Here is a 26,993-nt window from a genome sequence, read left to right as displayed (position 1 = left end):
TCAAGATTTCCACTGGGAGATTCTCCAGGAGTTTGTCTGAAAACTCCTCCGAAAATCCTTCCAGTTCCACCGGCAGTTCCTCCAAGAATTCATCCAGGATTTCCTCTAGAATTATTTCGGTAGTTCTTTCGGGGGTTCCTCTGAAAATTCTTCCAATAATTTCTCCAGAATTTCCTCCGGGAATTCATTTAGGCTTTCTTTCTGGAATTCATTTAGGCTTCATCAGGAATTTATATAGAAATTCCTCCAAAAGCTCCTCCGAGAATTTCTCAGGGACCCCTTAAGGAATTCTCCGGGAGGTTCTCTGATGATGTTGATGATGATGGTCTAGCTACATACCCCTTTTAAAATTCTACCGGGAGTTTTTTTTTCAGAAATTTCTCCGGGAGTTCCTTCGAGAACTCCTCCGAGAGTTCCTCCGGGAAAACCACCGGCAATTCATCCTGAAGTTCTATCAGTAGCTCTTCCAGGAAATGATTCAGGCTTTTTCAGGGAATCATTTAGGCTTTCTTTAGAAATTTAGCTGCAAATTCCTCCCAAAGTTCATCCGATAGTTTCTCTGGGAGTTCCTCCGGGAGCTCTTACGGGAGCTCCTCCGGCAGTTCCTTCGGGAATTCCTCCGGGAGATCCACCGACAGTTTCTACGAGAGTTCCTCCGAAACTTTCATCGGCAGTTTCTCCGGGTGTTCCTCTGAGGAGTAACTCCCAGAATAATTTTCGGAGGAACTCCCGTAGGAATTTCTGGAGGAATTCCCAGAGAAATTATCATAGTTATTCTCGGAGGAACTGCCGGTGGAACTTCTAGAGGAATTTCTTGAAGAACTACTGGAATAATTTCTGGAGGAAATCCTGGAGGACTCCTGGAGGAACTCTCGTAAGAACTCCTGGGTGAAATCCCAAATGAAATTCTGTAAGAATTCCAGGAGAAACCCCTGGAAGAATTCTTAAAGGACCTCCCGGAGGAATTCCTGGCGGAACTCCCAGAGAAATTCTCCGAGGAACTTCTGGAGGAATTTGTAAATAAGTTCCTAAGGAAAGCCTAAATGAATTCCTGAAAGAAAGCCTGAATGAATTTCCGGAGGAACTGCTGATCACTGGTGGAACTCCCAGAGGAATTTTCAGAGGAACAGCCGATGGAATACTTGGAATTGAATTTCTAGAAGAACTTCCAAAATCCCATTTCCCGTGACCATACTAAGGGTGGCTGGGTTCGAATCCCGGTGCCCAACCGTTTTCGGATTGGAAATTGTCTCGACTTCCCTCGGCATAAAAGTACCATCGTGCTAGCCTCATGATATACGAATGCAAAAATGGTAACCTGGCTTAGAAACCTCGCAGTTAATAACTGCTGTGGAAGTGCTGAATAAACACTAAGCTGCGAGGCGGCTCTGTCCCAGTGTGGAATGTAATGCCAATAAGAAGAAGAAGAAATATCATCCAAGAATTCCCTGTGAAGTTCTTGGAGGGATTCCTGGAGGAACTCTTGGAAAAACTCTGGAGCAACTTCCACAACCATTTCCGGAGGAATTCCCGGGGGTTTGTTCTGAAGAAATTCCTGGAGGAGCTCTCAAATTAATTTCCGAATGAAATTCTGGAGTAAATTTCTAGTGAAGTCCAGAAAGAATTCTAGGACAACTCCGCGGAAAAAATCCCGGAGAAATTCCTGGAGAAGGACCTGAAGGTATTCCCGGAAAAATACCTGGAAGAACCTCCGGGGAAATACTTGGACGAATTCATGGAGAAATTCCTCAAGAAATTTCTAGAGGAATTCTTGAAGGATATTCTGAAGTAATTGCGAAAATAATTCCAGATTGAAATCCTAAAGGTTTTCGCTATTGAATTTATGGAGGTATTCCCGGAAACATTCCTGGAAGTTATTCCGGAGGAATTAAAGGAAGAGTTCCTGGGTATTCCCGGAGAAGTTCCTAGAAGAATTTCCCAAGAAATTTCTTATAGATTTACAAGAGAGCGAAATCGGAGGATTTGCGTCATAAATTTCTGAAGAAACTTCTGGTGGAATTTTGGGAGGAAACTCCGTATGTACTCTTGAAGAAACTCTCGAGGGTATTTCTGAAGGAAATACCGGACATTTTCTTAGAAGAATAGTCGAAGAAATGTCTAGAAATAAAACTTGGAGAGAAGAAAAGATATCTTCAAGGAATTTCCTTATGAATTTCCTAAAAAAAACCTAGAATAATCCACCTAGAGGTGATGGAGCCTTTCTCGTGTGCTATAACAATAGTATGCAGAATGAGGGAAAAGGTGTGCAAATGTATTGCTTAAGTTGTATTCCATGGATACGGAGAATTTACTGATCCCACCGGCAGCCGAATACTTTTTCGCCATATCTCATAAAAACATCTTCCATTGCAAACTTAACTAAGTGTATCAAAATAAAACTTCTTTTCTGAGAAACAAAATTCTGACTTGCCTTACAAGTCAAAAGACAAGAAAAAAATTATTCTTGATAACTTATGGAATTATTATTATATTTATAGGGGAACTGTCCCGATATTCATCTCACTGAACATGAATGAGATGAATAATTTCATAGCGAAACAAATAAATACAGCACCAGTTTTGTCGCTTCTTGTTGTCTACATGCGTGCTTACTTATGAAAAAAAATATCACAAAAAAAAGAAACAAATTGCTTTTGATTGTTTTTTTTTATGGGATGAATATCGAAGCATGAGATGAATTCCAGAAGCAGTTCCCCTAAATGTAATATAATAGACACTGTGATACAGGCGAAGAGCAAACATCAAATTATTTTATTCGGATTAACTCTGAGTTTCCATTCATATCAGTGAGCCGTAGGAAGTCTGACAATGAGGCTAACACGATGATATCGTATGGCTACGAAAAAAAATCAAAACAAAAATTTCTTAGACCTAGCAAGGTTTTATGTAAGAGCCGCTTTTCTCACCGTCACAAAGACTTTTTGAGTTAAAGTTTCATAACTTTCGATCCATAAATTTACTGGTTCAAAGTATGCCAGTACTGAAAGACACCGTCGATTTGTACCGCTAGTTACTCTGAATAATTCGAAATTAACATTAATTCGATGAATTTCGCCAACCGCACATAGATGTGTGTAAACTACTCACATAATTGCAACGTGATCCAAAATAACGCCTGCCGGTAAATCGGTTTCACTGGAGTTGCCATACTGCAGTGACCAACTGACCACAACACGGTTCCCTGTAATGACCATCGTCGATGTTATGCTTGGTAGCAGGTGTTTGTAGTAGCAGGAACAGACTCGATCGACGCACTCTGGAAATACAGAACAATATTATTGAAGACATATATTGTAATATATAAACATGTATATTCGGTTTCAAAGATGGCTGTTAGGAAGATGACCAAGTAACGTGGAAAAGTGACGTATGCACCAATACGCAGCGTACCAAATTCCATTTTTCATTTAGAAAGCTATTCAAAAAACTACTCAGATTATGACAAATTGTGGCAATCGAAACTAATTAACTTTTGACTTAATACCTTTTCGTTCTTGTTAAACAGTTCTATTTACAGCGCATTGGCAGTTTTTATTTTTCGAGATGGTATTTAATAAGTTAAATTGAGCATGAGCATGATTGACCGCCCACGGATGGTACTCCGTTATTGCCAGGTCAGCTGTAATTACACAAAGAACCATCAGATCAAGTTTGGAACTAATATCACCTTCAATGTGTAAAAACGGTGGTGATAAAAAAATAAGCAATACCTATAAGCGCCGGCCGTGTCCGAATGCAGGTAGGTAAATAATGTTGACATGATTTTTTGAAAATGGACATTTTTGACGTTAAATAACTAATTACCTAATAACTAATAACTAATAACCATTAGATCTAATGGAAACTAATTGATATGGCACGTCAAATGCTGGGTAAAGCGTACCATTGGTACTTCGCGTACCTGAAGGAATAAAATGGACCCCATCTCGCGGTCCTTAGCCTCTTACCCAGCAGCTCCTTTCCCTATCTCCCCGTGGTGCTGGTCGGGATACGAGCAACCTTAGGGGAGACCGGTGGGAACTATGGGCGTATGCTGACAGGGAAGGGGGATTTGCTCTGTTCTCCATGTCAGGATTGGCTCACAACAGCGTCTGTTCTACATGTTACGGGCGGCTGATCATCATCCGAGTGCCAGCGAGGGACTCTAAGTGAAACTGTGCACCATGATCCACCGGGAATAAGGAGGAATGGCCCTCCGGAAATTTAGGGGGTTATTTTTATTTGACGAAAAGGGACTAGCGATTGGAAACTCGGTTCGTGGAACTGCAAATCTCTCAACTTCATCGGGAGCACACGCATACTTGCCGATGTGCTCAAGGACCGTGGATTCGGCATCGTAGCGCTGCAGGAGGTTTGTTGGAAGGGATCAATACTATCTACCAGAGTTGCAGTAACACACATGAGCTGGGAACAGCTTTCATAGTGATGGGCGATATGCAAAGGCGTTTGATCGGGTGGTGGCCAAAGGCCGGTTCTTCAACTTCAGCATAATCAACGTCCATAGCCCACACTCCGGAAGCACTGATGATGATAAGGACGCATTCTACGCGCTGCTGGAACGTGAGTACGACAGCTGCCCAAGCCACGACTTCAAAATCATCATAGGAGATTTACACGCTTAGGTTGGCCAAGAGGAGGAGTTTAGATCGATTATTGGAAAGTTCAGCGCTCACCGGCTGACGAATGAAAACGGCCTGCGAATAATTGATTTCGCCGTCTGCAAGAATATGGCCATTCGCAGCACCTACTTCCTACACAGCCTCCCGTATCGGTACACCTGGAGATCACCATTGCAGACAGAATCACAAATCGACCTCGTTCTGATTGATGGACGGCACTTCTCCGACACTATCGACGTCAGGTCATATCGTGGCGCTAACATCGACTCTGACCACTATCTGGTGATGGTTAAACTGCGCTCAAAACTATCCGTCATCAACAATGTTCGGTACCGACGACCGCCGCGGTACGACCTGGAGCGACTGAATACACCCGATGTCGCCACTGCATACGTGTAGCATCTCGTGGCAGCGTTGCCGGAAGAGGGTGAGCTCGATGGGACCCCTCTTGAGAACTGCTGGAATACAGTCAAAGCAGCCATTAACGACGCAGCGGATAACAACGTCGAGTATATGGCACGAAGTCGACGAAACGATTGGTTCAATGAAGAGTGCTGACAGATTCTGGAGGAGAAGGACGCAGCGCGGGCGGTCGCGCTGCAGCAAGGTACCCGGCAGAACGTGGAATGTTATAGTCGGAAGCGGAGGCAGCAGACCCGCCTTTTTCAGGAGAAGAAACGCCGCCTGGAAGAAGTGGAGTGCGAGGAGATGGAACAGCTGTGCCGTTCTCAAGAAACACGCAAATTCTATCAGGAGCTCAACGCTTCCCGCAAAGGCTTCGTGCCGCGAGCCAAAATGTGCAAGGATAAGGATGAGAGCATCTTGATGGACGAACGTGTGGTGATCGAAAGGTGGAAGCAGAACTATGAGGAACATTTGAATGGCGCTGAGAGTATAGGCAGTGAAAGTCAAGGCAGCGGAGCAGATGACTACGTCAGTTCAGCGGACAATGGAAGCCAACAAGCCCCCACATTGAGGGAAGTTAAGGATGCCATCCAACAGCTAAAGACCAATAAAGCAGCTGGTAAGGATGGTACCGGAGCTGAGCTCATCAAGATGGGCCCGGAAAAGCTAGCCACTTGCCTGCACAAATTGATAGTCAGAATCTGGGAATCTGAACAGCTACCGGAGGAGTGGAAGGAACTTTCGAGCGATCACCATCCTTAATGCCGCCTACAAAGTGATATCCCACATCCCTCCTACAAAGTGATATCTCGACAACTGACCGGATCTTTACTGTACGGCAAATTCTTCAAAAATGCCGTCAATACCAGGTCTCAACGCACCATCTGTTCGTTGATTTCAAGGCGGCATACGACAGTATAGACCGCGTCGAGCTATGGAAAATTATGGACGAGAACAGCTTCTCTGGGAAGCTTACCAGACTGATCAAAGCAACGGTGGATGGTGTGCAAAACTGTGTGAAGATTTCGGGCGAACACTCCAGTTCGTTCAAATAGCGCCGGAGACAAGGTGATGGACTTTCGTGCCTGTTGTTAAATATTGCGCTAGAAGCTGTCATGCGGAGAGCCGGGTGTAAAGCCGTGGTACGATTTTCACAGATCCAGTCAATTTATTTGTTTCGCGGATGACATGGACATTGTCGGCCGAACATTTGCGTAGGTGGCAGAACTGTACACCCGCCTGAAACGTGAAGCAACAAAAGTTGGACTGGTGGTGAATGCCTCAAAGACAAAGTACATGCTTATGGGCGGAACAGAGCGCGACAGGGCCCGCCTGGGAAGCAATGTTACGATAGACGGGGATACCTTCGAGGTGGTCGAGGAATTCGTCTACCTCGGATCCTTGCTAACAGCTGATAACAATGTCAGTCGTGAAATACGAAGGCGCATCATCTGTGGAAGTCGGGCCTACTACGGGCTCCAGACGAAACTGCGCTCCAAAAAGATTCGCTACCGCACCAAATGTGTCATGTACAAGACGCTGATATGACCGGTAGTCCTCTAGAGACATGAAACATGGACAATGCTCGAGGAGGACTTGCAAGCACTCGGAGTATTCGAGAGACGGGTGCTTAAGACCATTTTTGGCGGTGTGCAAGAAGACGGTGTGTGGTGACAAGAAGACGGTTGTCAGTGACGTCAAATTGTTGATTCAGTGTTATCTGTTTAGATGTAAACTAAATAAATGAAAACTGACATGGACATTCTTCCCTATGGTTGAATCATGTTGATCACAAATGCTGTATGAGATAACAGCGCCTCTAGCGTTCTAATACTTATGCTTCTACTATAGCCATAAAGAGCTTTGGCTGAATTGTAACGTCAGTTTTGCCTTATAATGGCGTACATGGACGTATAGCTTATTCGGACTACGAGTTTTAACATTTGATAAAATAATCATTGCATATTGATTGTTTCATAACGGCAAACGTAGATATTGACTTTTCCACCTGATTTCAGTGAAATTAAGGCTTGCCCACGATATTTCCCTTTCCAATAGGAAGAAGGCTCTAAGCTCTGTTAATCTTGGACAAATATTTATCGTACAAGTCAAGATCAAATTATGGCCCGACCGAAACAATAAAAATTATATTTTTTTTTGCGGGAAGGATAAATTGGGTCCTAAAATGAAAAATCGATATTCGATTTTCTTTCTTAGAACGATGAAGCTGATCATCTTGAACGCGTACGGTTTTTTGTCGATGTCGAAATAAGCATTGTTTAATTTGAAATTGAAAATTGAAAATGAAACATGCTTCCTCGACATTTTCGGTCTTGCTTGACTTGTAGACAGTAGAACAAAGGGGTTTCAAACGCACTAGCAAAACACCGAAGAGCACTTGACTCAATCTGTGGCAGCTAATATATGAGCCTGACGTTTTGAGCTGACGATGGCTCATTCGTTCAGAAATGTTGCCCTCTGAGCAACAGCAGTTGCTCAGCTCAATACATGTCCTAAAATGTCTCTGACATAAAAATATCATATTACTGATTTAGACTATTACCATAATTTAAATAACATTGGTTCAAGTATACTTGACCGATGCACCATCTTTTGCAACCTTCTTTGCAACTATAAAAGAATGAGGGCTTTAAAACCCAATTGCTTTCGGTGAGTAGGGGAGATGCGGCCAATATGCGCCCCTAAGCTAATCACTAAATTTAATAATGATTTCGTCCGAAAACATCCATTTTCGAAGTGTTTATCAATAATCTAACATATCAGTCATTATATGGTCTAAAAATTTCCATGTTAAGCCAGCAATATTGCAACAAAACATTTTTTTTTCCAAAATTGAGAATTTCAATTCAAAATGAACGATGTAGGGCAATATGCGCCACCGAAAAATAAAAATCAAAATAATCCAATATTTTTCACCAAAATATTCAAACTTCTCTTCACAAGATTAGTGTCAACTCTATCCTTTAGGGTAGTCAATATCTCAGATTGATGCTAGTAAGAATATTTTTTTTGGGTATCTAAAGAAAAAGCATCTGAGGAATCGCCGAAATTGGGTTGTTTAGGGGTATGTATGTTTTTACATATTCTGAATCTGCATAAAAATCTGAATCTAACCTCAATTTTTCAGAATTTTTGGAGGCCCGGAACTATTTTTAATTTGCATTTTAAATGGGGAAGCTGTCATTCTATGGATGTTAGTGTCATTCTATCGATTGAAATGGCTTATTGTTTGCTATACTTCTTCTTCTTCTTATTAGCATTACATCCCCACACTGGGACAGAGCCGACTCGCAGCTTAGTGTTCATTAAGCACTTCCACAGTTATTAACTGCGAGGTTTCTAAGCCAGGTTACCATTTTTTCATTCGCATATCATGAGGCTAACACGATGATACTTCTATGCCCAGAGAAGTCGAGACAATTTCCAATCCGAAAATTGCCTAGACTGGCACCGGGAATCGAACCCAGCCACCCTCAGCATGGTCTTGCTTTGTAGCCGCGCGTCTTACCACACGGCTAAGGAGGGCCCCTCAGGAGGGCCTTGTTTGCTATACAAAAATGTAAATAAAAGGATTACAGACATTGGTGTAAATAAGGGGGGGCTAGGGGGGGCTTAGCCCTCCCTAGAAAAAAATTAGCCCCCCCTAGGATTTGACAAAGTAGTTAGCAGTGATATCAGTTTTCAACATGTAGCATAGCGAATTATTGAAAAAGTTTGAAGACAAATGAGTTATCTCGCATATTTACCCTGTCATAATGAAATGAGTGGCAGACAAATGAGTTTTTTTTTCTCATTTCTGAGAAAGATTCCTGTGTGGCACTAAAATTGCACTTGGTGTTAATTATGTAAAGGCAATTGGCGAATAAAGGTAGAAAAGAAGAAGCCGAAAGATGATATTTGAAAAAAAAACAGGCGGATATTTTTGAAAAATCCTCAAAAAATCTAGGAGCATTATATTTAAAAACGGTTGCAGTACGGGGTTGAACTTTTTTTATATTGTATAAAAACACATTATTTCGATTTTGAATTTTATTTTGTGATATTGCGCTTTATACATAGTATAAGAAGAGTCCAACCCCGTACCGCTAATAGTTTTTAATTAAACTGCTCCTAGAATTTTTGAGAGTTTTAAAATAATTTCCGTATGCTCTCCGGTGCATTTTTTTTTAAATATCATCCTTCGACTTTTTCTTCTTCATGCAAACTTTTTTCGCCAATATCTAATTGATTTGAAAGCATCAAAGCAAGCTTGATATGAACAACAATGGAGAGCTACCAAAATATCAATCAAAGCAATCGTGTTAGCAGTCAAAGATATATGGTCAACCATCACGGACTAGAGTAAAAGATTCTCATCAGACCTCCGATTGCCTAGCAGCATGATAATCTCCACAATTCCAATATGCATCCGAGAAGTATTCTCATCAGAATCCGAGAGGAATTCCCATCAGAATCCGAGAAGAACTCTCATTGGAGCCTCTGAAGAATTCCTTTCAGAATCATCGAATTATTCCATCCGGAATACAGAAGAACTCACACTGGATTCCTTTCGGTATCGTTGATACCCTTGAGAATCTGTGGGGGATACCCTTCAAAATTCCTAAAGAATTCTCTTCAGAATCTCTAGTTAATTGTCTCGGTATTCCTCCAGAGTCGTTCGAATATTTGTTTCGTTTGGAGATTTGCTTCGGAATTCCTTGACGATTTGTTTCAGAATACGTCGACGATTTTCTACAGAATCCCTAGAATATTTAATTCGAAGTCTCTCGACATTTTGCCCCGGAATCCCTTAATGACTTGCTTCGGAAACCCTCGCCGATCGGAATCCCTCTGACGATTTGCTTTGAAATCCCTCGAGGAATAGCTTCGCAATCATTCGACGATTCGCTTCAGAATACATCGACCTTTTGCTTCGGAATTCTTCGAAGATTTAGTTTGGACTCCCTCGACTATTTACTTCGGAATCCCTCGATGAATTGCTTCGAAATCCCTCGACGATTTGCTTCAATCCCTAAAGGATTAATTTACTGTCCCTCGACGATTTGCTTCTGGATCCGTCGATAGATTGCTTAGAAATCCTACGACGATGATTTTCTACATCCCTGAAACATTTGCTACGAAAACCTCGAACATTCACATTGGAATTCCTGGAGGATTTCAGACGGAATCTCTGGAACATTTCCGTTGGAGCTCCTGGAACATTTCCATCGGAATTCCTGGAATATTCGCGTCGGAATTCCTGGAGAATTCCAATCAGAATCTCATTGGGATCCCTGAAACGTTTGAATATGACGGCGATCCGTCACAGTGTGCGGGACCAAGCCGAGCGCTACAACACTTAGTCGCAATAGCAACAACTATCAATTCTCGCGTGATTTTTGAAAACGTCGTAAGTCCAAATGAGAGACTCTCTTTCATTACGCTCTCTTTTGCTAATATCTAGGCTAGTTTAAAATTTGTTGCAATATTTTCACCTCAGCACACTAGACAAAGCTATTTTCTTCAGATCGGTGCAGGAAAATCCAATCTAAATGTTAGTATGGCTTTGTAATAATCGAAAGAGAAAGTAAACAAAGAGAGCCTCTCTTTTGGACTTACGACGTTTTCAAAAATCACGCGAGAATTTGAGTCGTTGTAGTAATCATCGGCTGGTAAACAAATGCTCTTCGACACTGTGGGCTACAACAGAAAAAAACATGCCTCATGAGCCGACGTTCTGATATTCATCTCATTACCACTAAGATAGAATGAGGTTTTAAATTGTTTGAGAAATTTTGAAAAGAAGCTCAAAATAGAGAAAATAGATGAAGGGGCTATAGCCCCCCTGGGCATCGGGGCTAGTTACGCCAATGATTACAGACAAAATAAAAATATGTTAAAGATCAGAAAAGCATGCTCTTTATGTTAAGCTATAAAAAAAACTCATAATTTTCTTCGCTAAACAACCCAATTGCGTTGGAATGAGCCAAAATAATATTTATTTTTTAAAATTTTGCTTTTTGAGTTTTTGACTGAGTTTTTTCGTTTAACGGCTTACAAATGTCTTTTGGCTTCAGCTGCTTACGATATCGAGGCAATATTTGGGATATAAACCAAGAAAAGGTGGTGGCGCATTTTATACATACTTCCCCTATTTTGCAAAATATTTTTCTCTCATTGGGTCTGCTGTCGACACTCTATATAGGGTTACTGCTCTAGGACTAGCTTCTAGGTTCGTCCCATGTATCAAGTATAAGGCTATGAAAATGAGTTTCCTTTGTTCCTCATTTTTTATGTGAGCATATTAGCCAAAAGAATCGACGGGATTGCTGCTGTATTTTTTTCTTTCGTGATGATATGAATATATTCAGTGACAACAGTTCCCTTATTTCTTTAACCTCACCTGGGACTTTGAAAATTTGGCTGGAGTAGAAGACATTATCCATGTGCTGAACTATGACATTGTAAGTACAATGAGCCATGATTACGCACTCGTGTTTTTTGTGCACAAATGGATCTCGTGGCATCAAAACCGATGTGTTCTCCTGTAAAAGAAAGAGAAGAAAAAAATGTATGTAATGCTGCATGGTAATGTTAATGTTCATGCGTCTCTGATGGTTAATTTCTGGTGGACATTGTTCTTTCATCATCATGGTGATTATCATATGATGGCAAAGGTGATACTTTTTCTGACTTCCCTGATAATGGCAAAATAAATAAGTACGTACGCGAACAATAACCCTCTGGTGCTGGCTACCGTGGCCGTTGTTGTTATGGTTTCCCGAATTACCACGTAGAGCATGGTTCATTATGATGATTGTAGATTAAAAAGGAAGAACAAGAGGCTCAAGCAGGTAGCTCATTGCACTATAGCTTCAGCTGAAAATAGCTAATTACTTCAAATGAAACATGAAACAGGAAACATTACCCTAATTCAAAGGCTATTTATTACACTGTGTCAAATTGTCCGTACAACATATGCGCATATAAAAAATCAGTTATAAAATACATAATACCTTACCAAAGTTGCTACACCCTTGGTTTATTCGACGTCTAATTAGGCCCTTTTGTTTTGTCAGTTCTCGAAATATCGAAAAGTACGTAAAATCAATAAATAAAAATTATTTACCTGAAAAGAGAAGGTTGATCCGAGAATTTTCTTCAAAGTGTAAAATTATTCGTTTGACGACGACAAAAAGTTGCCCTTCGGTAGTAGAATCACAAGCGCCCGTCTGAGTGAGATGATGCAATCAATTTGGTCGAATGGGTGGTGAACACCACTGATGCTGATACTGGGACTGCTTCCTTGTATTCTATAAAGTAAGCAGCTTTGTGATCTGTCATGGGTGTGAATAAGATATGCACTCATAACGATTAACGAAGGGGCGGGGCTAATGGGATTAGTTCATTAGATACAAGAAAGCTGCTTTCCGGGGCACGCGAGCAATTTTGATCAGGATTCGGCATATAGAGGTTCCGAAGCATGGGAAAGACTGGCAAATTTAAAATTTCTTGTGAATTTTTTTGCAAGATTTTTAATTTGATTGTGAGCCGTTAGTGATTACACAACAGAAATTTGACTCAAGACGAAATTTCTTCATAGTACAAAACATAATCCCTTAACGTCTGTCTGTCCCTTGAAGTGACGTCTTCATCGATTTAGCTATCGTAAACTTTTCTGGCATGATTCTTCGGTTTTGTTTCTGTTAGGCATTTTAAATGAAATCGATTTTTCTCGTCCACCATTGTATACAAAAACAGGTTGATCAGAGATGTTTTTTTTTCAATGGCAAGACTTAATCATTTGAATACGACAGAAAGTTGCTTTTTAGCAGAATTACAAGCGCGAGTCAGAGGGAGATGATGCAATACATTTGTTCGAATAGACGGAATCACTAACAGGAACTAAGAGGTCGTACACTAATAACGTAAGCATATTTTCCGGGTTTTTCGAACCCCCCTCCCCCATGTACGATTTTTTCCATAAAATTTTTTTTTGTTTATATGGAGCGTACGAAAATGACAGATCCCCCTCCCCCCATAAATACGTACGACTCCTAAGTTACCACGTCAAATGCCGAATGCTAAACAGTTCATTTTTGCAATCAACCCTTTCTGTTCAGAATACCTATTCTGTCAAATAACCTATTCAGCCAAATGTCCTTTTCGGTCGAATGGCTATTCGGTCATATGGCTACTCATCCAAATGACCTTTTCGTTCCAATGACTTTTTCGGCCAAACAGTCTATAAGGTAAAAGGACCTATTCGGCCAAATGACCTATACGGCCAACTTACCTCTTCGGCCAAATAACCTTTTCTGCCAAACAACCTATTCAGCCAAATGACCTTTTCGGCCAAATGAGCTGTCCGGCTTAATGGCTATTCGGGTATATGACCCTTTCGGCCTAATGGTTTGTTTGACCAAATTGTATATTCGGTAAAACTTTCGACTTAGTAACCTTCGGTTAAATGGCATTCGGCCAAACAGCCCGTCCCGTTCAAACCATACACGACCGTCGATGATTCTCCAAATGCTGAACATCGATTGCTAGAGTATTAGCTATATAGCTATAGAGTATTAGCCGAATAATAAAATAGCGCATCCTTGCTTTTGTTTTGCTAGTCTCGGTAACAGTGACTCCCATTCACTGCCCAAGCCATCCCACAATGGTCGGGAAAATGCGAAATTTGACCAAAATGAATTTCAACACGTTTTTTATCAGTTTATCTTATCGGGATGCCATATAGAGGGTATACAATGGTTTAAAACAACATAGTCGCGTTATGGGGGGGGGGTATTGGGACAATGCATATCAGAAAAGAAAATGCAAGGAAATTTGTTTATTCGTTCAGTTTTATTTATGATACTTTTTTTTTTTTTTTATCATTTCATTTATTTGGTAGGCTCAGTCGTGTGTGACACTTTGCGGAGCCGCTATTCTTAAGTATGATATTTTTACAATCAGTATCATCTTATCATTAACAGTTAGTAGGGAAAAGGGACGTAGACCATAATACTCGTGGTGACTCAAGGTTAAAAATTACTTAATTCAGGACGGACGGGGTAGGAATATGGGTTTAGGTTATTCCAGCTGCTCATCCGGGCATTTGACGTTGGAAACGGTTTTGCGTGGCGTCGTGCTCGATTTTTGTTCGGCATGGAGCATCTTCCGGATGGCCAGGGCTTTGTGGTACACGGAACAGAAAAACAGAATCGAACGGAGAAAAAACTGAGAAAGAGAAAAACACGGGCATTAGACTTTGATATCAGCCGAGCGAAGAAAGGCATAGATGGCCTGCATATAATCCACATCGCGATCTCCCAATACACCTCTTACTTCCCTGAAGGGTTGTTTACCTCGGGCCACAAGGGTATCCAATAATTGCTCTCTGGAGGCGTCATTTTCCGAGCAGAACCAAACTACGTGATCGATGTCATCGCAACCGGCTCCGCACCTACATAAGTTGCTATCGACAAGGTTTATTCTGTACAGATGTGCGTTTAGTGAATAGTGATTGGACATAAGCCTCGACATCACGCGAATGAAGCCTCGACTCAAGTCCTCACCTCTGAACCACGCTCGCGCAGAAACTTTAGGAACTATAGAAAATAGCCACCGTCCAAGTTCGTTGTGTGACCAATTCATTTGCCAATTTTGAAGAGTACTCTGACGGACTAATGGGAAAAACTCGTTATTCGAGATTTGTCTATCATAAACTTCACCTTCCTGTGCGCCCACCTTTGCTAGCGTGTCCGCTTTCTCATTGCCATAGATTAGGCAATGGGATGGGACCCATACAAAGGTAATCTTGAATGATCTTTCGACCAAATCACGCATCTGCTCTCTTATTTTTGTAAGAAAGTAAGATGCGTGCTTAACTGGTTTAATCGACCGGAGTGCCTCGATTGAACTAAGACTATCCGAGAAGATGAAATAATGGTCTACGAGCTGATCGGAAATAATCCCCAAAGCGAAGTTAATTGCTGCCAGCTCAGCAACATAAACCGAACACGGTTCCTGAAGTTTTCGGAAGGTGGTTGAATTTACATTGAAGACACCGAAGCCAGTGGATCCGTTAATGCGAGAACCATCAGTGAAATATCTGTTGTTGCAATTGACATGTCCATATTATATAGGGGGAATGGAAAGATTTCGAAGATGATCTGGAATTCCTTGAATTGCATGTTTCATGGACAGATCGTATTCAATGGAGGAACTGTCGTTGATGAAGTTAACTCGAGGTGGATTATAACATGGAAGACAAAGATCTGTCGATATGTAGTTGAGGTAGACCCTCAGGAATCTTGACTGACGAATCAGTTCAAGGATATTATCGAAATTTTCTAAGACAAGTGTGTTACTTGTCCCACATTTGATCAGTTTTCTAAGTGAGAGTTCCCAGTAACGGTGCTTTAAAGGAGTGACTCCAGCAAGCACCTCCAGGCTCATGTTATGCGTTGAATGCATACAGCCAAGAGCAATACGCAAACAACGATATTGAATTCGTTCCAATTTAATTAGGTGGCAATCAGCTGCTGAGAGGAAGCAGAAAGAGCCGTACTCTAAAACAGAGAGAATAGTCGTTCTATAGAGTTTGATGAGGTCTTCCGGGTGAGCACCCCACCACGTTCCGGATATAGAACGTAGAAAATGTATCCTTTTCCGGCATTTATCTATCAAATAATCAATATGGGTTTTCCAGGTACACTTGGAATCAAACCAGACCCCAAGGTATTTAGAAGATGAAGATTGGTTGATGTGATCATTCAACAGCTTTAGTTTCAGTTGAGCTGGATTCCGCTTTCTAGTAAACACAACCAATTGAGTTTTTTGCGGTGAAAACTCGATCCCTAAATGTCTGGCCCAAGCAGTCAGATTATCTAGGGAATTTTGCAATGGTCCTTGCAAGGTATTTGCACATGGACCTCTTAGAGAGACCACGACATCATCTGCAAGTTGTCTGAGCGTGCATTGTCCTTCCAAACAATTGTCAATATCTTTAACATAAAAATTATAAAGCAAGGGACTTAAACACGAACCTTGGGGAAGGCCCATGTAACTAGTTCTGGAAGTTGTCAGAGTGCCGAGTGTGAAGTTCATTTGTTTTTCTGACAACAAATTGTACAAGAAATTATTTAAAATAACGGGTAATCCATTACTGTGCAGATTGTCTGACAGTACTTCTATGGAAACTGAATCAAAAGCGCCCTTAATATCCAAGAATACTGAAGCCAATTGCTCCTTGTGCGCATAGGCCAGCTGAATATCTGAAGAGAGCAACGCTAGACAATCGTTTGTTCCTTTACCTTTTCGGAAACCAAACTGAGTATTTGAGAGTAATGCATTTTGTTCGACCCAATGGTCGACTCTTGAAAGGATCATTTTTTCCAATAACTTTCTCATGCATGATAGCATGGCAATCGGTCGGTATGAATTGTGATTAGACGCTGGTTTCCCAGGCTTTTGAATAGCTATTACTTTCACCTGTCGCCATTCTGGTGGCACAATATTGTACTCCATGAAACAGTTGTACAGGTCAAGTAATCGCCTTTTAGCGATATCAGGGAGGTTTTTCAGAAGGTTGAATTTAATGCTATCGCATCCCGGGGAAGAGTTGTTCGATGAAAAAAGAGACATAGATAGTTCCAGCATTGAGAATGGTCCACCCAGAGAACCGGGATCAGTAGTTGATTCTCTAAATAGCGGTTCAGCTGGTACGGAATCTGGACAGACCTTTTTTGCGAAGTTGAATATCCATCGATTGGAGTATTCTTCACTCTCGTTGGTGGAGATACGGTTCCGCATATTGCGGGCCGTTTTCCAAAGTGTTGTCATTGAGGTTTCTCGCGATAGTCCCTCGACAAAACGTCGCCAGTAGCTACGTTTTTTAGCCTTGAGAAGATTTTTGAGCTTTCTTTCAAGCCTCAAATACTCTTCGAAAAGCTCAGACCTTCCGTGTTTACGGAAAGCCTTGAAAGCATCAGATTTCTCAGAATACAACTTAGTACATTCATCATCCCATCCAGGAGTGGCTGGTCTTCTTATGACAGATGTACTTGGAACGCGTCGTTTCTGAGCTTCTAGTGCGCTTTTATGAATCAATTCCGTAAGGAATCGATACTCATCCAGTGGTGGAAGAATATCAGTTGATTCAATACCAGTTTTTACCGCCGATGCAAATTTTTGCCAATCAATGTTCTTCGTGAGGTCGAAAGGAACATTAACTGGCTCTGATCTTTGATAGCCACTTTTGATTGTAGTGACTATCGGCATGTGGTCACTACTATGGGGATCTTGGATTACCTTCCACGTGCAATCTAATGATAGTGAATTTGAACATAAAGACAGATCAATACGGCTTTGTTGACCATTCGGTCCTATTCGAGTTACTTCACCTGTGTTCAAAATATTCAAGTTGAAATCGTCGCACAAATCATAGAAAATAGGCGCTCTGTTATCGTCTCTAGTTTCGCCCCAAGCAATACCATGTGCATTCATATCACCCAGTATTAAAACTGGGGATGAGAGAAGAGAGACTGCGCTCCAAAGATGCCGACGATTAAGAGAGGCATTTGGAGGAATGTACACTGAAGCTATGCAAAGATCTTTATTCTTTACATTTACTTGGTAAGCGACGATTTCTAAACCATTAACAGTCGGAATGGGAATTCTGTAGAAAGTGTGACATTTTTTGATTCCCAAAAGAACGCCACCATAATAATCATTCCGATCTTGGCGAATAATATTAAAATCGTGGAAGTTGATTTCATCTTCAGAAGAAAGCCATGTTTCACAGAGTGCAAATACATCGCAATCGGAGTTGCGAATTAAAAACTTGAACACGTCCAATTTATTTTTCAGACTATGACAGTTCCACTGCAGCACAGTGATTGTATCTTGTATGGCCGTATTATCCATCGAAAGATACAATTCCTGCAAGAAGGGGCCATGAAACAGTCAATTGCTTCAGATAACTTTCCACTGTTGGTATAAAGAGGTCAATAATTGGCCTCAATGAATTCGGAATATTGAATAAGTTCAAAATACGATCCACAAGGTCCTTAAAGGATATCAATACTCGCTTGGACGAGATTATTTTCTTAGAAGTGCGAGCAGCAGTTTTCTGCTCAGAGATATTCCTTGACAGATGTTTCTTTGTAACATCAGTTTTAGGCAATGGTGGGAATGTCTTACTGCAACATGGGTCAAAAGGCGCAGTATAGACAGGCTGCTTCGGAATTTTAAATAATCCCCCATTACCATCAGATTTCGGCAAGCTTCTAGGGATGATTTTTGTTTTCTTACGGCGCAATCCCGGGGAAGACAGTTTCTTCCTCTTTTCGGGTACGTGTACCTCCGCAGAATCATCCATATCGGCTGCGTCAGAGTCCGATTCGTCAATGGAAATAACATCATAAAAATCACTAACTTGAACAGCAGCTGAAATAGCAGCCGTTGCGTTGGCAGTTGCGGATGTGTCTTGCGACTTTACCATTTCCGCATACGACTGCTTGGAGCGCTGTACCAACGAGCGCTTCACTTTCTGTACACCGGGCATTCTTGCAAACCATGGGGAGGATCCAAACCACAATAAGCACATTTTGTTGCTTGTTGTTGGCAGGCCTCCTCCCTATGCTTCTCAAAACATTTGCCACAACGGGGCTTGTTGTCGCAAAACTCGGCAGTGTGCCCCAACTGTTTGCAGTTGGTACAATTGAACACCCTTGGCACAAAAAGTCGCACCGGAAATAACATATTTTCAATGTCTACATATTTTGGGAGAATCGAACCGGCGAACGTCACCCGAAGCGAACCTGACTTAGAATACACTTTCTTACCATCTACCATGGCTGCTGAATGCAACTCTTTGCAATCCAGAATATCCACAGTAGATTGCAGGGCGTTCTTAATACGACCTTTTCCTGCAAGTACATCCTTGCAAGTCAGGCTCGCTGCGTTTATCACGCCTTCAATTTCGACCTCTCGCGAGGGGACATAAACTAAGTACTCAGTATTGTATGCCTTGTCTTTAGCAATATCATTTGCAATCTGATATGTAGATGCGGTTATGCGTAGTTTGTTCCGATTAATCTGATGAAAATCAGTTTTCGGAAAACGACGCGTCAAATCACGCTTGATGCCTAGAAAATCAAGGCTTTTCGCTTTCTGCCGGAAATAAACAACCCAGGGACCAGGTGATGTGGCCTGGTAAAATCGCGTGCGAACAACATTGTCTGTTGAAGGCAAATCGCCTTCACTCGCTTCGTCCATGTACGCAAAGAAAAACAAAACTTAAATAAATTTATTAAAGAAAAAAAAACTTTTGTGAACCAGGCTAATGCCCACTCTTTCTGCACTGTCCGATTCTTTCTGTTTGAAAAAAAGTGTAACCAACTCCACGCTGTGGAAACAGAACAGCGTGGAATGATGCCGTATGCAGACAATAGAATGCTGTTAGGTACTTAGCTTTGTTGTTGCTGTTTGTAGGTACCGGGTACGACGTCGTCGTTTGGGATGGATGATACTCCGTCACGGCACTGCAATGATCACCGGTTGGTGATTTACCAATTGCAGCCCGCTTCCTTCTGGCCGCCAGGAATTCACCTTGCGAAGAGTCCGGTGCCGTTTTTTGGCAGTAGCAAAATCGCGCGTTTAATTAAAGCGCACTTGGAAACGAAACTCTAATTCGCGTGAAGAGATGCAGATGTTCACGTCTGACTCAATCCGATGCGACACAAGGAATGATTTATGATACTTCTGGACATTTGAAGAAAACAATGTTTAGATGTACGAAAAGTATGTAAAATTGTGATTGAAATGTTAAGAAATAATTTTAAAATACATCAGAATAGCTAAAACTATTTTCTTCTTCAAATTGCTCTATCGAGGAAATGTGAGAGATATTTTGTTTCAAATCGTAGTGTTTTAGGGAGACATCGAAGACATCCAAAACCAAATTTTTGATAGAAGGCCTGGAAGGCCAACTGTCGCTTATCAATCATCATAACTTGACAAATTGGGATAATCTCTGTCTGTGTATGTTGTTCGATAGTTATTATTCTCAAATGGCCCTCGCATACTTAAACACCATTTCATAGTATTTTAATACTTTTCGCAACCTAACGATAACTTTCAAATTCTGTTCTTTCGCATTTCCTTTCACACACGCTGCTTCCTTCCACTTTGAGCAGCATCGAGACCGATATGCCAATAAAATTGAATTTGATAGAAATTAAACCCCCGTTCCAATAACGGAAGATCCATTAATTACGTAACGCAAAAATTGGCCATTTTCAACCCCTCTCCCCCCTATGTCACACTTTTTGTATGAATCATTTAAAATTTGTGTATGGATTGTCACACTTCGGGTAACCCCTCTGTGGTGATAGCGATTAAGTTAAAAAAAATAAAATAAATTAAAGTCGAACAAGTATTTAAATGTACTGAAAAAGATAAAAAAAGAAGTACAAGGCACTTATTATAAATCTTTGCATATCACAAATTCTTTAACATGTGATGTAAGCAAGCTTTGAAAGCTCAGTGCATATTGCTGGCAATTCGCCAAAAAGTAGGCAATTATATTGCACCTAATGAACGTGAAGGCATTCATGGTAAAATATGGCAACAAGGTATGAATGGCACGAATGGAGTGTTAACCCATCACTACCGGACCATGTCTCATATGTCTATAGATATGAGTAAAATGGTAGAAACAGTTTGAATTTTTGGCCGATGTGTTTAGGCGCATCAACGGTGAAACCTGCACCTGGGCGGAGACTATCGTAGTGTAGTGCCCATTCCTGGACCAGGACCTACAGGAGTAGGTCCGATCAGCCATGGACCTATAGGAATAGGTCCGTGTTTCCGGTGACAGTAGTAGGCAGCGGGTAAGCGGGTGGCACCGCCCCCTGCTGGTCGAAATGCCGCCGGAGGAAGCAGTTCCCGATGACAATCAAGTCAGAGAGCGGGTAGAACTGCTCTCTACTTTGATTGTCGTTCGGAGGTAGCGGCAATCGCTCCGATTAAGAGCGGTGATTGGATCGGTCACGACACCCCCCTCCCCCATCTAAACGTTACATAATTTATGGATGCTGTTCTTTTCTCATATATTGATACAACGAATTATTATAACAAATAATAACTTTATTCAACGAATTAAACTTAGCGATTCGTACCGCGCTAGATCTCAAACACTTATGAGTACTGGCGCCAAAATGTCGAATGATGCTTTTGCGATGAAGGTCAATTGAAGAAAGAAGAAGATTGCGGTACCGAGGGGCTCACCACTGTAATATAGAACATCCTCCCGTTTCTTGAAAAGCTTCACAAGTCCAGTTGGTAATCGTTCAGTCTTGCAGGAATACGAATTGTTCTCTTCGGTCGGCCAGATGATGACGGTGTAATGGGACGAGTCCGATTTGCATTCGAACTTAACGGTGTAAAGGGAAGAGTCCGATTTTCGTTTGCAGTTGATGTTGTAAACAAAGTAGGCATCGGTTGTATTGTTGTTCGCGTTGTGCTCAATTTGACGCTGTGTATCGGGAACATTGATTGCAGGCATAGAATCCAGTCTCAGTTCCTGGCTCTGAGACAATACAGGAGGTGCAGAGCGGGCAGGCAGCGTTTCGGGATCCTAGTTACCACCAATCTAAAACACAGTTACCGCCAATTCAAAACAACTGCAAAACCAAAACACGCCGACCCGATACACGATCCAGTCAACGATCTCATCGAGCCACACGGAGACCAAACATCAACAATCGATAATTATCATTATCGAATCAAAACATCCAACATACATTTCACCATCTATAAATATCAGCAGCCATCGGAATGCGCACGTTTAGTTTGCAATTAGCTTAGGACTTAGATAGTCATTTTATGATTTGCTTAGGATTAGGACAGTGAATAAAGTTATTTTTTAAAAATAGATTTAGGATAGTAATTCGTTTAACTGGCGCCCGAATAGGGACCAGCGCGTAATTCCATTCCATTGTGTTGTCAGTGATAAAACGTGAACAAACATATAAGTGAATGTGAAGATCGCACTGGTTCTTTAAAAACAGTGTGAGAGTTTAATAGTGCCACAGCGATACAGCCTGGTGGGCTATATAAACGTTTCGATTCTACCGCGTATACACGCAGCCGTGAAGATACAGCGCCCGAGTCACTGGTGCAAGTTAAATTTAGGCAGCAGACAAAAGGGATCCCGCAACTTCACTGGGACGATTGGAGCTCACCTGTTTTCCAAGTCGAGATTGCAAACGATACAGCATTGCAACCGCACTGCCTCCGATACAACGAGGTTGTTAGCATGATTATATTGTAAGTATTCTTTTAAGATAATTTAATAAAGAAAGTGAAAGTGAAACAACTTTTTCTATAATAATAGTGTTATAATTTATATTTATTAAAATAAAAACAGAAAATTTCTTAAATTCTTTACATACTGTTGGATATGGTAATTAATTTCGGAGGTTCTTTGAAGCAAACTCGTCCTTGCTCCCGATGAAAGTAAGCTCAAAGCTATAAGTTTATTTGTTTTGTTAGTCTGAGTCCATAATATAAATTCATTTTAACTTACTTTAGTCTCCTTATACCAAACAAATTATCCAACAACTTCACGTAACAAATTTCTCTGTTAATAGGTGCTAATATTTTAATCTGCTGTTTTGCCTTTATGATGACACTGCAATTTTGTAATCTAATTCACGTGTATGTGTATGTTCCTACTGACATCTACTGTATCATCGACTCGCACGTTATAATGCATCCGCAAAATTATTGAAGGGGTTGCCCAGCAGCAGAGTTGCCAGCGGCATCCTCAACATCCTCCCCCCCGTGGCGCCCGAAGTTTTTATCGGCGTCACTATTTGAAACCACGTCAAGTACGGCAAGTTTATTTACCGATCTGTTCAAAACACCACTAGACGTCTTTACGTCCGCTTTGCGTGCCACTCCGTCTTTGCCTGGATATGTACGAATAACTCTGCCTCGTACCCACTCGTTCCGCTTTTCTGCATCGGCAATCACAACTAACATTCCTTCCGTTATAGGTGCGACATCGTAGAACCACTTGCTTCGTCGGGCAATTACTGGCAGGTATTCGATGATCCATTTCCGCCAAAATATGTCCAACATATGTTGAACTCTAAACCAGCCGTTTGAAACCGCCTTCTTAACGTCCACCGGAGGCTTAACCGCTTGGCGAACGCCAGTTGAACTCAGCATCAAAAAATGATTTGGAGTTAAGGACTCCTGTTGTTCGTCGTCGAGCGGCACGAAGGTTAATGGTCGGGAGTTAACCATATGTTCAGCTTCGGCTAACAAAGTTACGAATTCCTCGTCATCCAATTTCCATGCGGTAGGTAACGATCCCAATGCATTCTTCACCGAACGCACCATTCGTTCCCAGCAGCCTCCCATGTGTGGCGCCGCTGGGGGATTAAACCGCCACTTTGTGTTCGCATCTGTAAATGTACTGCTCATCGTGGAATGTATTGTTCGAAGCTCTGCTTCAAGTTCTCTGCTAGCGCCAACAAAGTTCGTGCCATTATCCGTAAATATTTCCTGTGGAGCCCCTCTTCGGGCAATGAAACGCCGAATAGCTTTTTTACATGAATCGGTTGACAAACTAAATACTACTTCCATGTGTACAGCTCGGACTGTCAGACACGTGAATAGTGCGACCCAACGTTTGACTGAACTGCGACCTATTTTTACGTAGTAGGGTCCAAAATAATCAATACCTACAAACGTAAACGGACGTATATACGGGGTTATCCGTATCCTTGGAAGTTGACCCATTTTCGGTGCTATTGGCTTGGCTTTGTAGACGCGACACCACTGACAGCGATTAGCAGTGGAGCGTACTTCTATCCGCAATTTCGGAATATAGAATTTTTGTCGAATTTCATTGACAATCGTTTCGTTATTGCCATGTCGATAAGTTCGGTGATACCAATCCAAAAGTAATTTGGTAATCGGGTGTTGTCTTGGTAATATGATGGGAATCTGGTGTCGTAACTGACGTAATCAGCTTCTGCAATTCGGGTGTCACACCGTAGAATCCCATACTCGTCTAATAGTGGGGTTAGCTTCACGATCGAGCTGGTTTTGTCCAAAGCTTTCTGCTGTTCTGGTGATGCTTTTACGTTCCGCTTCAGTGTAGATAACTCGTCTCGGTAATACTCTGCTTGTGCAATTCGCCACAAACTCCGTTCAGCTTTCTGCAGATCCTCAGATGACAACGATTCCTTAATTTCCTTTTGTACTGGCTTAAGTGTGATATCGCAAAATGATAAATGTACGCTGTGCTGCGCAGTAGACGCTCGTATTTCGAGAAACGATTTACGTCAATCACTGGAACAGGCACGAAATGATGGCCTACGTATATCGGACGCAGTTCTTCTGATGTGTCTTCCAATAACTTCAAGTTATCTTTCGGCCAATCATTCTCCTCTTCGTACAAAAATGCTGGACCACGGATCCACCTGCTATCTGGTTTGCAGTTCGGACCTTTTCCCCATTTTGTTGCCTCATCTGCTACGTTTATTCTGGTACCTAGCCATCGCCACTCTTCGATACTTGATATACTTAGGATCTCATTTACGCGAAAGGCCACGTATTGCCGGTAGCGTCGCGTGTCTGATCTTATCCACGAAACAACTGTACTTGAATCACTCCAGAAAAGGTTCGCTTTAACTTTATAGAGTGACCTTCTTCTATCGTCTTACGTAGCCGTTCACCGATGACTGCCGCCTAGAGTTCAATACGTGGAGTAAACAAAATCTGTAATGGAGCAACCTTTGTTTTGGATGCTACAAGGGCGCATCGTTTCCGTCTTTTGTCTCGCACTCTTAAATAAGAGACAGCAGAATGTGCTTGTGAACTGCTATCCAGAAAAATGTGGAGCTCTAAATTGTCGTAGCAGTTTGGATCGTATCCAGGAAATAACATCGCGGAATCTTTACGTTATTCAACTCCTTGAGTACTTTTAGCCATAGCTTCCATCGTCCAAAAATATCATCCGGAATTTTTTGATCCCAGTCAACCTTTGCTCTCCACACGTCCTGTAATAATATTTTCCTTGGATCACCAACGCACCCACTAAGCCTAATGGGTCGTAGATTCTCATAAGGAAGCTAAGCATCATTCGCTTCGTAGGAGCATGTTCACCATTTGACAGTTCTTCAAGATCTCCTTGTAGGCTCAGTGTGAAGCAAAATGTATCTTCATCCGGCAACCATGAAATACCTAGCAATCGTTCGAATCCGCTCTGGCTGTTCATCGTTAGGTTCTTCACTGTAGCTGGATTGATCTCTCAATGCCCTGTAGAACCTTTCTCCTGTTGGACACCCAATAACGGATGTGAAAACTCGCTTTCTAATGAAGCTTCGCCACTTCTAACGCCAATTCAACAGCTTCCTCCTCTGTGTCGACACCGTCCAGGTAATCGTCGACGTAATGACGATCTTTAATCGCCACTGCCGCTCGTGGATAACTTTTTCGTGTTCTGCAGCGTTCAGGTTCTTCACAAACTACGATTGCGCAGGGGAACAAGATGCCTAAAAAATGGCCACATCAGATGCCATCGTAATCATAGGCTGAGATGCACAGTTCCGGAAAACGAATAGTAAAGCACTTCGATCTTGTTTCCTAATTTCAACTTGCGGAAACATCTCCTGAATATCCCCTGAGAACGCCACTTCTCTTTCACGGAACTTGAATGTGACAGCCAACTGCGGTGTCAACAGATCAGGACCTTTCAGGAGCATCGTATTTAGTGACACTTCCTTGACTATAGCCGCTGCATCCCAAATCACGCGAATTTTTCCAGGCTTATTTGGGTTCAAAACTACTCAAGCGGTAAGTACCATGTACGGCTTGGATCGAACCTGGCCTTTTCTTCATCAGTCACTACGTGGATGTAACCTTTGGATAAGTAATCCGCTATTTGATGGCGTACACTGTCATACAATTGTGGGTTTTTTGTCAATCGTCGTTCGAGACATTTCAGACGCCGTTCAGCCATTGGCCGACTATCAGGAAACGCAAATTCATCTTGTTTCCACAACAGTCCGGTTTCAAATTTCCCATTTGCCTTACGCATTGTTGTCTCTTCCAGGATTCGACGAGCTCGTTGATCTTCCGCTCCTTCTAGATTCGGGGCAATGGCAACCCCAATGCTTTCCACTGAAAAGAATTCCCGAACGTAGTCATGCAGGTCAAATTCTTGTGAATCCGCACAAATATGCAACTGTCGATGTTGAAACTTGCTTTCATCTCCATGAATTCGACCACAAACTACCCAGCCGATACGAGTTTTAGCTGCGATTGGCTCTTGCTCCTTCCCTTCTCGGACTTTCGATGTAGTCAGAAGATGAATATTATTCACTCCAATTAGCAATCCCGGAGTAGCTCTATGAAAACTCTTCAGTGGCAGGTGCTGCAAGTGTTTGTATTGTTTCGCCAACTCACTTATATCCACCGATTGCTCCGGAAGTCCCAAGTTCTCGACAGTGTTGACATCAGATAATTGGAACATCCGATTGCTTCCAGTTTCGGATATTACCAACTTGGAAATTTGCATCGTGGCGACTTTTGTATTGATTCCGCTGGTCCATTGCATGCACAAAGACTGTGTTACGCCATCTACTCCAAGTTCATCAGCAATTGCTTGTTCTAAAAGTGTTGCGGACGAGCCATCGTCAAGAAATGCATACGTGTCAACGGATCCACACTTTCCATGCAACGTGATTGGTAGAACCTTGAATAAAGTCGATGGGATAGACTGTCGATGTACATTGATGGTGGCGCTTGTAGTAGGAACTGGAATTTCTGGTTCAACGTTATAATGAAGAAGACGGTGATGACGCTTTTGGCACCCGTCGATGCCACAAATTTCTCCTTCACATGGCCAACGAGTATGCGCAATGAGGCATC

General features: G+C 41.9%; 1 protein-coding gene across 2 annotated transcripts in view; it reads right to left on the bottom strand.

Annotated features, from left to right (window-relative positions):
* Nucleotides 1–26,993, bottom strand: part of LOC134212419 (platelet-derived growth factor receptor beta) — a 538,624-nt gene that overhangs the window by 246,666 nt on the left and 264,965 nt on the right. For both annotated transcript variants that reach the window (XR_009979273.1, XM_062690252.1), the window contains exons 5-6: nt 11,449–11,590; nt 3,109–3,277 (exon numbers count right to left, since the gene is read on the bottom strand). Coding sequence is in view for 1 of the 2 variants with exons in the window: in XM_062690252.1 (XP_062546236.1) it covers nt 3,109–3,277; nt 11,449–11,590 (311 nt within the window). In the remaining variant the exon portion in view is untranslated. The remainder of the gene's footprint in view (nt 1–3,108; nt 3,278–11,448; nt 11,591–26,993) is intronic.

The sequence above is a fragment of the Armigeres subalbatus genome, chromosome 2, assembly GCF_024139115.2.
Source record: "Armigeres subalbatus isolate Guangzhou_Male chromosome 2, GZ_Asu_2, whole genome shotgun sequence".
Lineage (NCBI taxonomy): Eukaryota > Metazoa > Arthropoda > Insecta > Diptera > Culicidae > Armigeres > Armigeres subalbatus.
The sequence above is the reverse complement of the archived record's forward strand: the minus strand, read 5'-3'. Positions and strand labels throughout refer to the sequence as shown.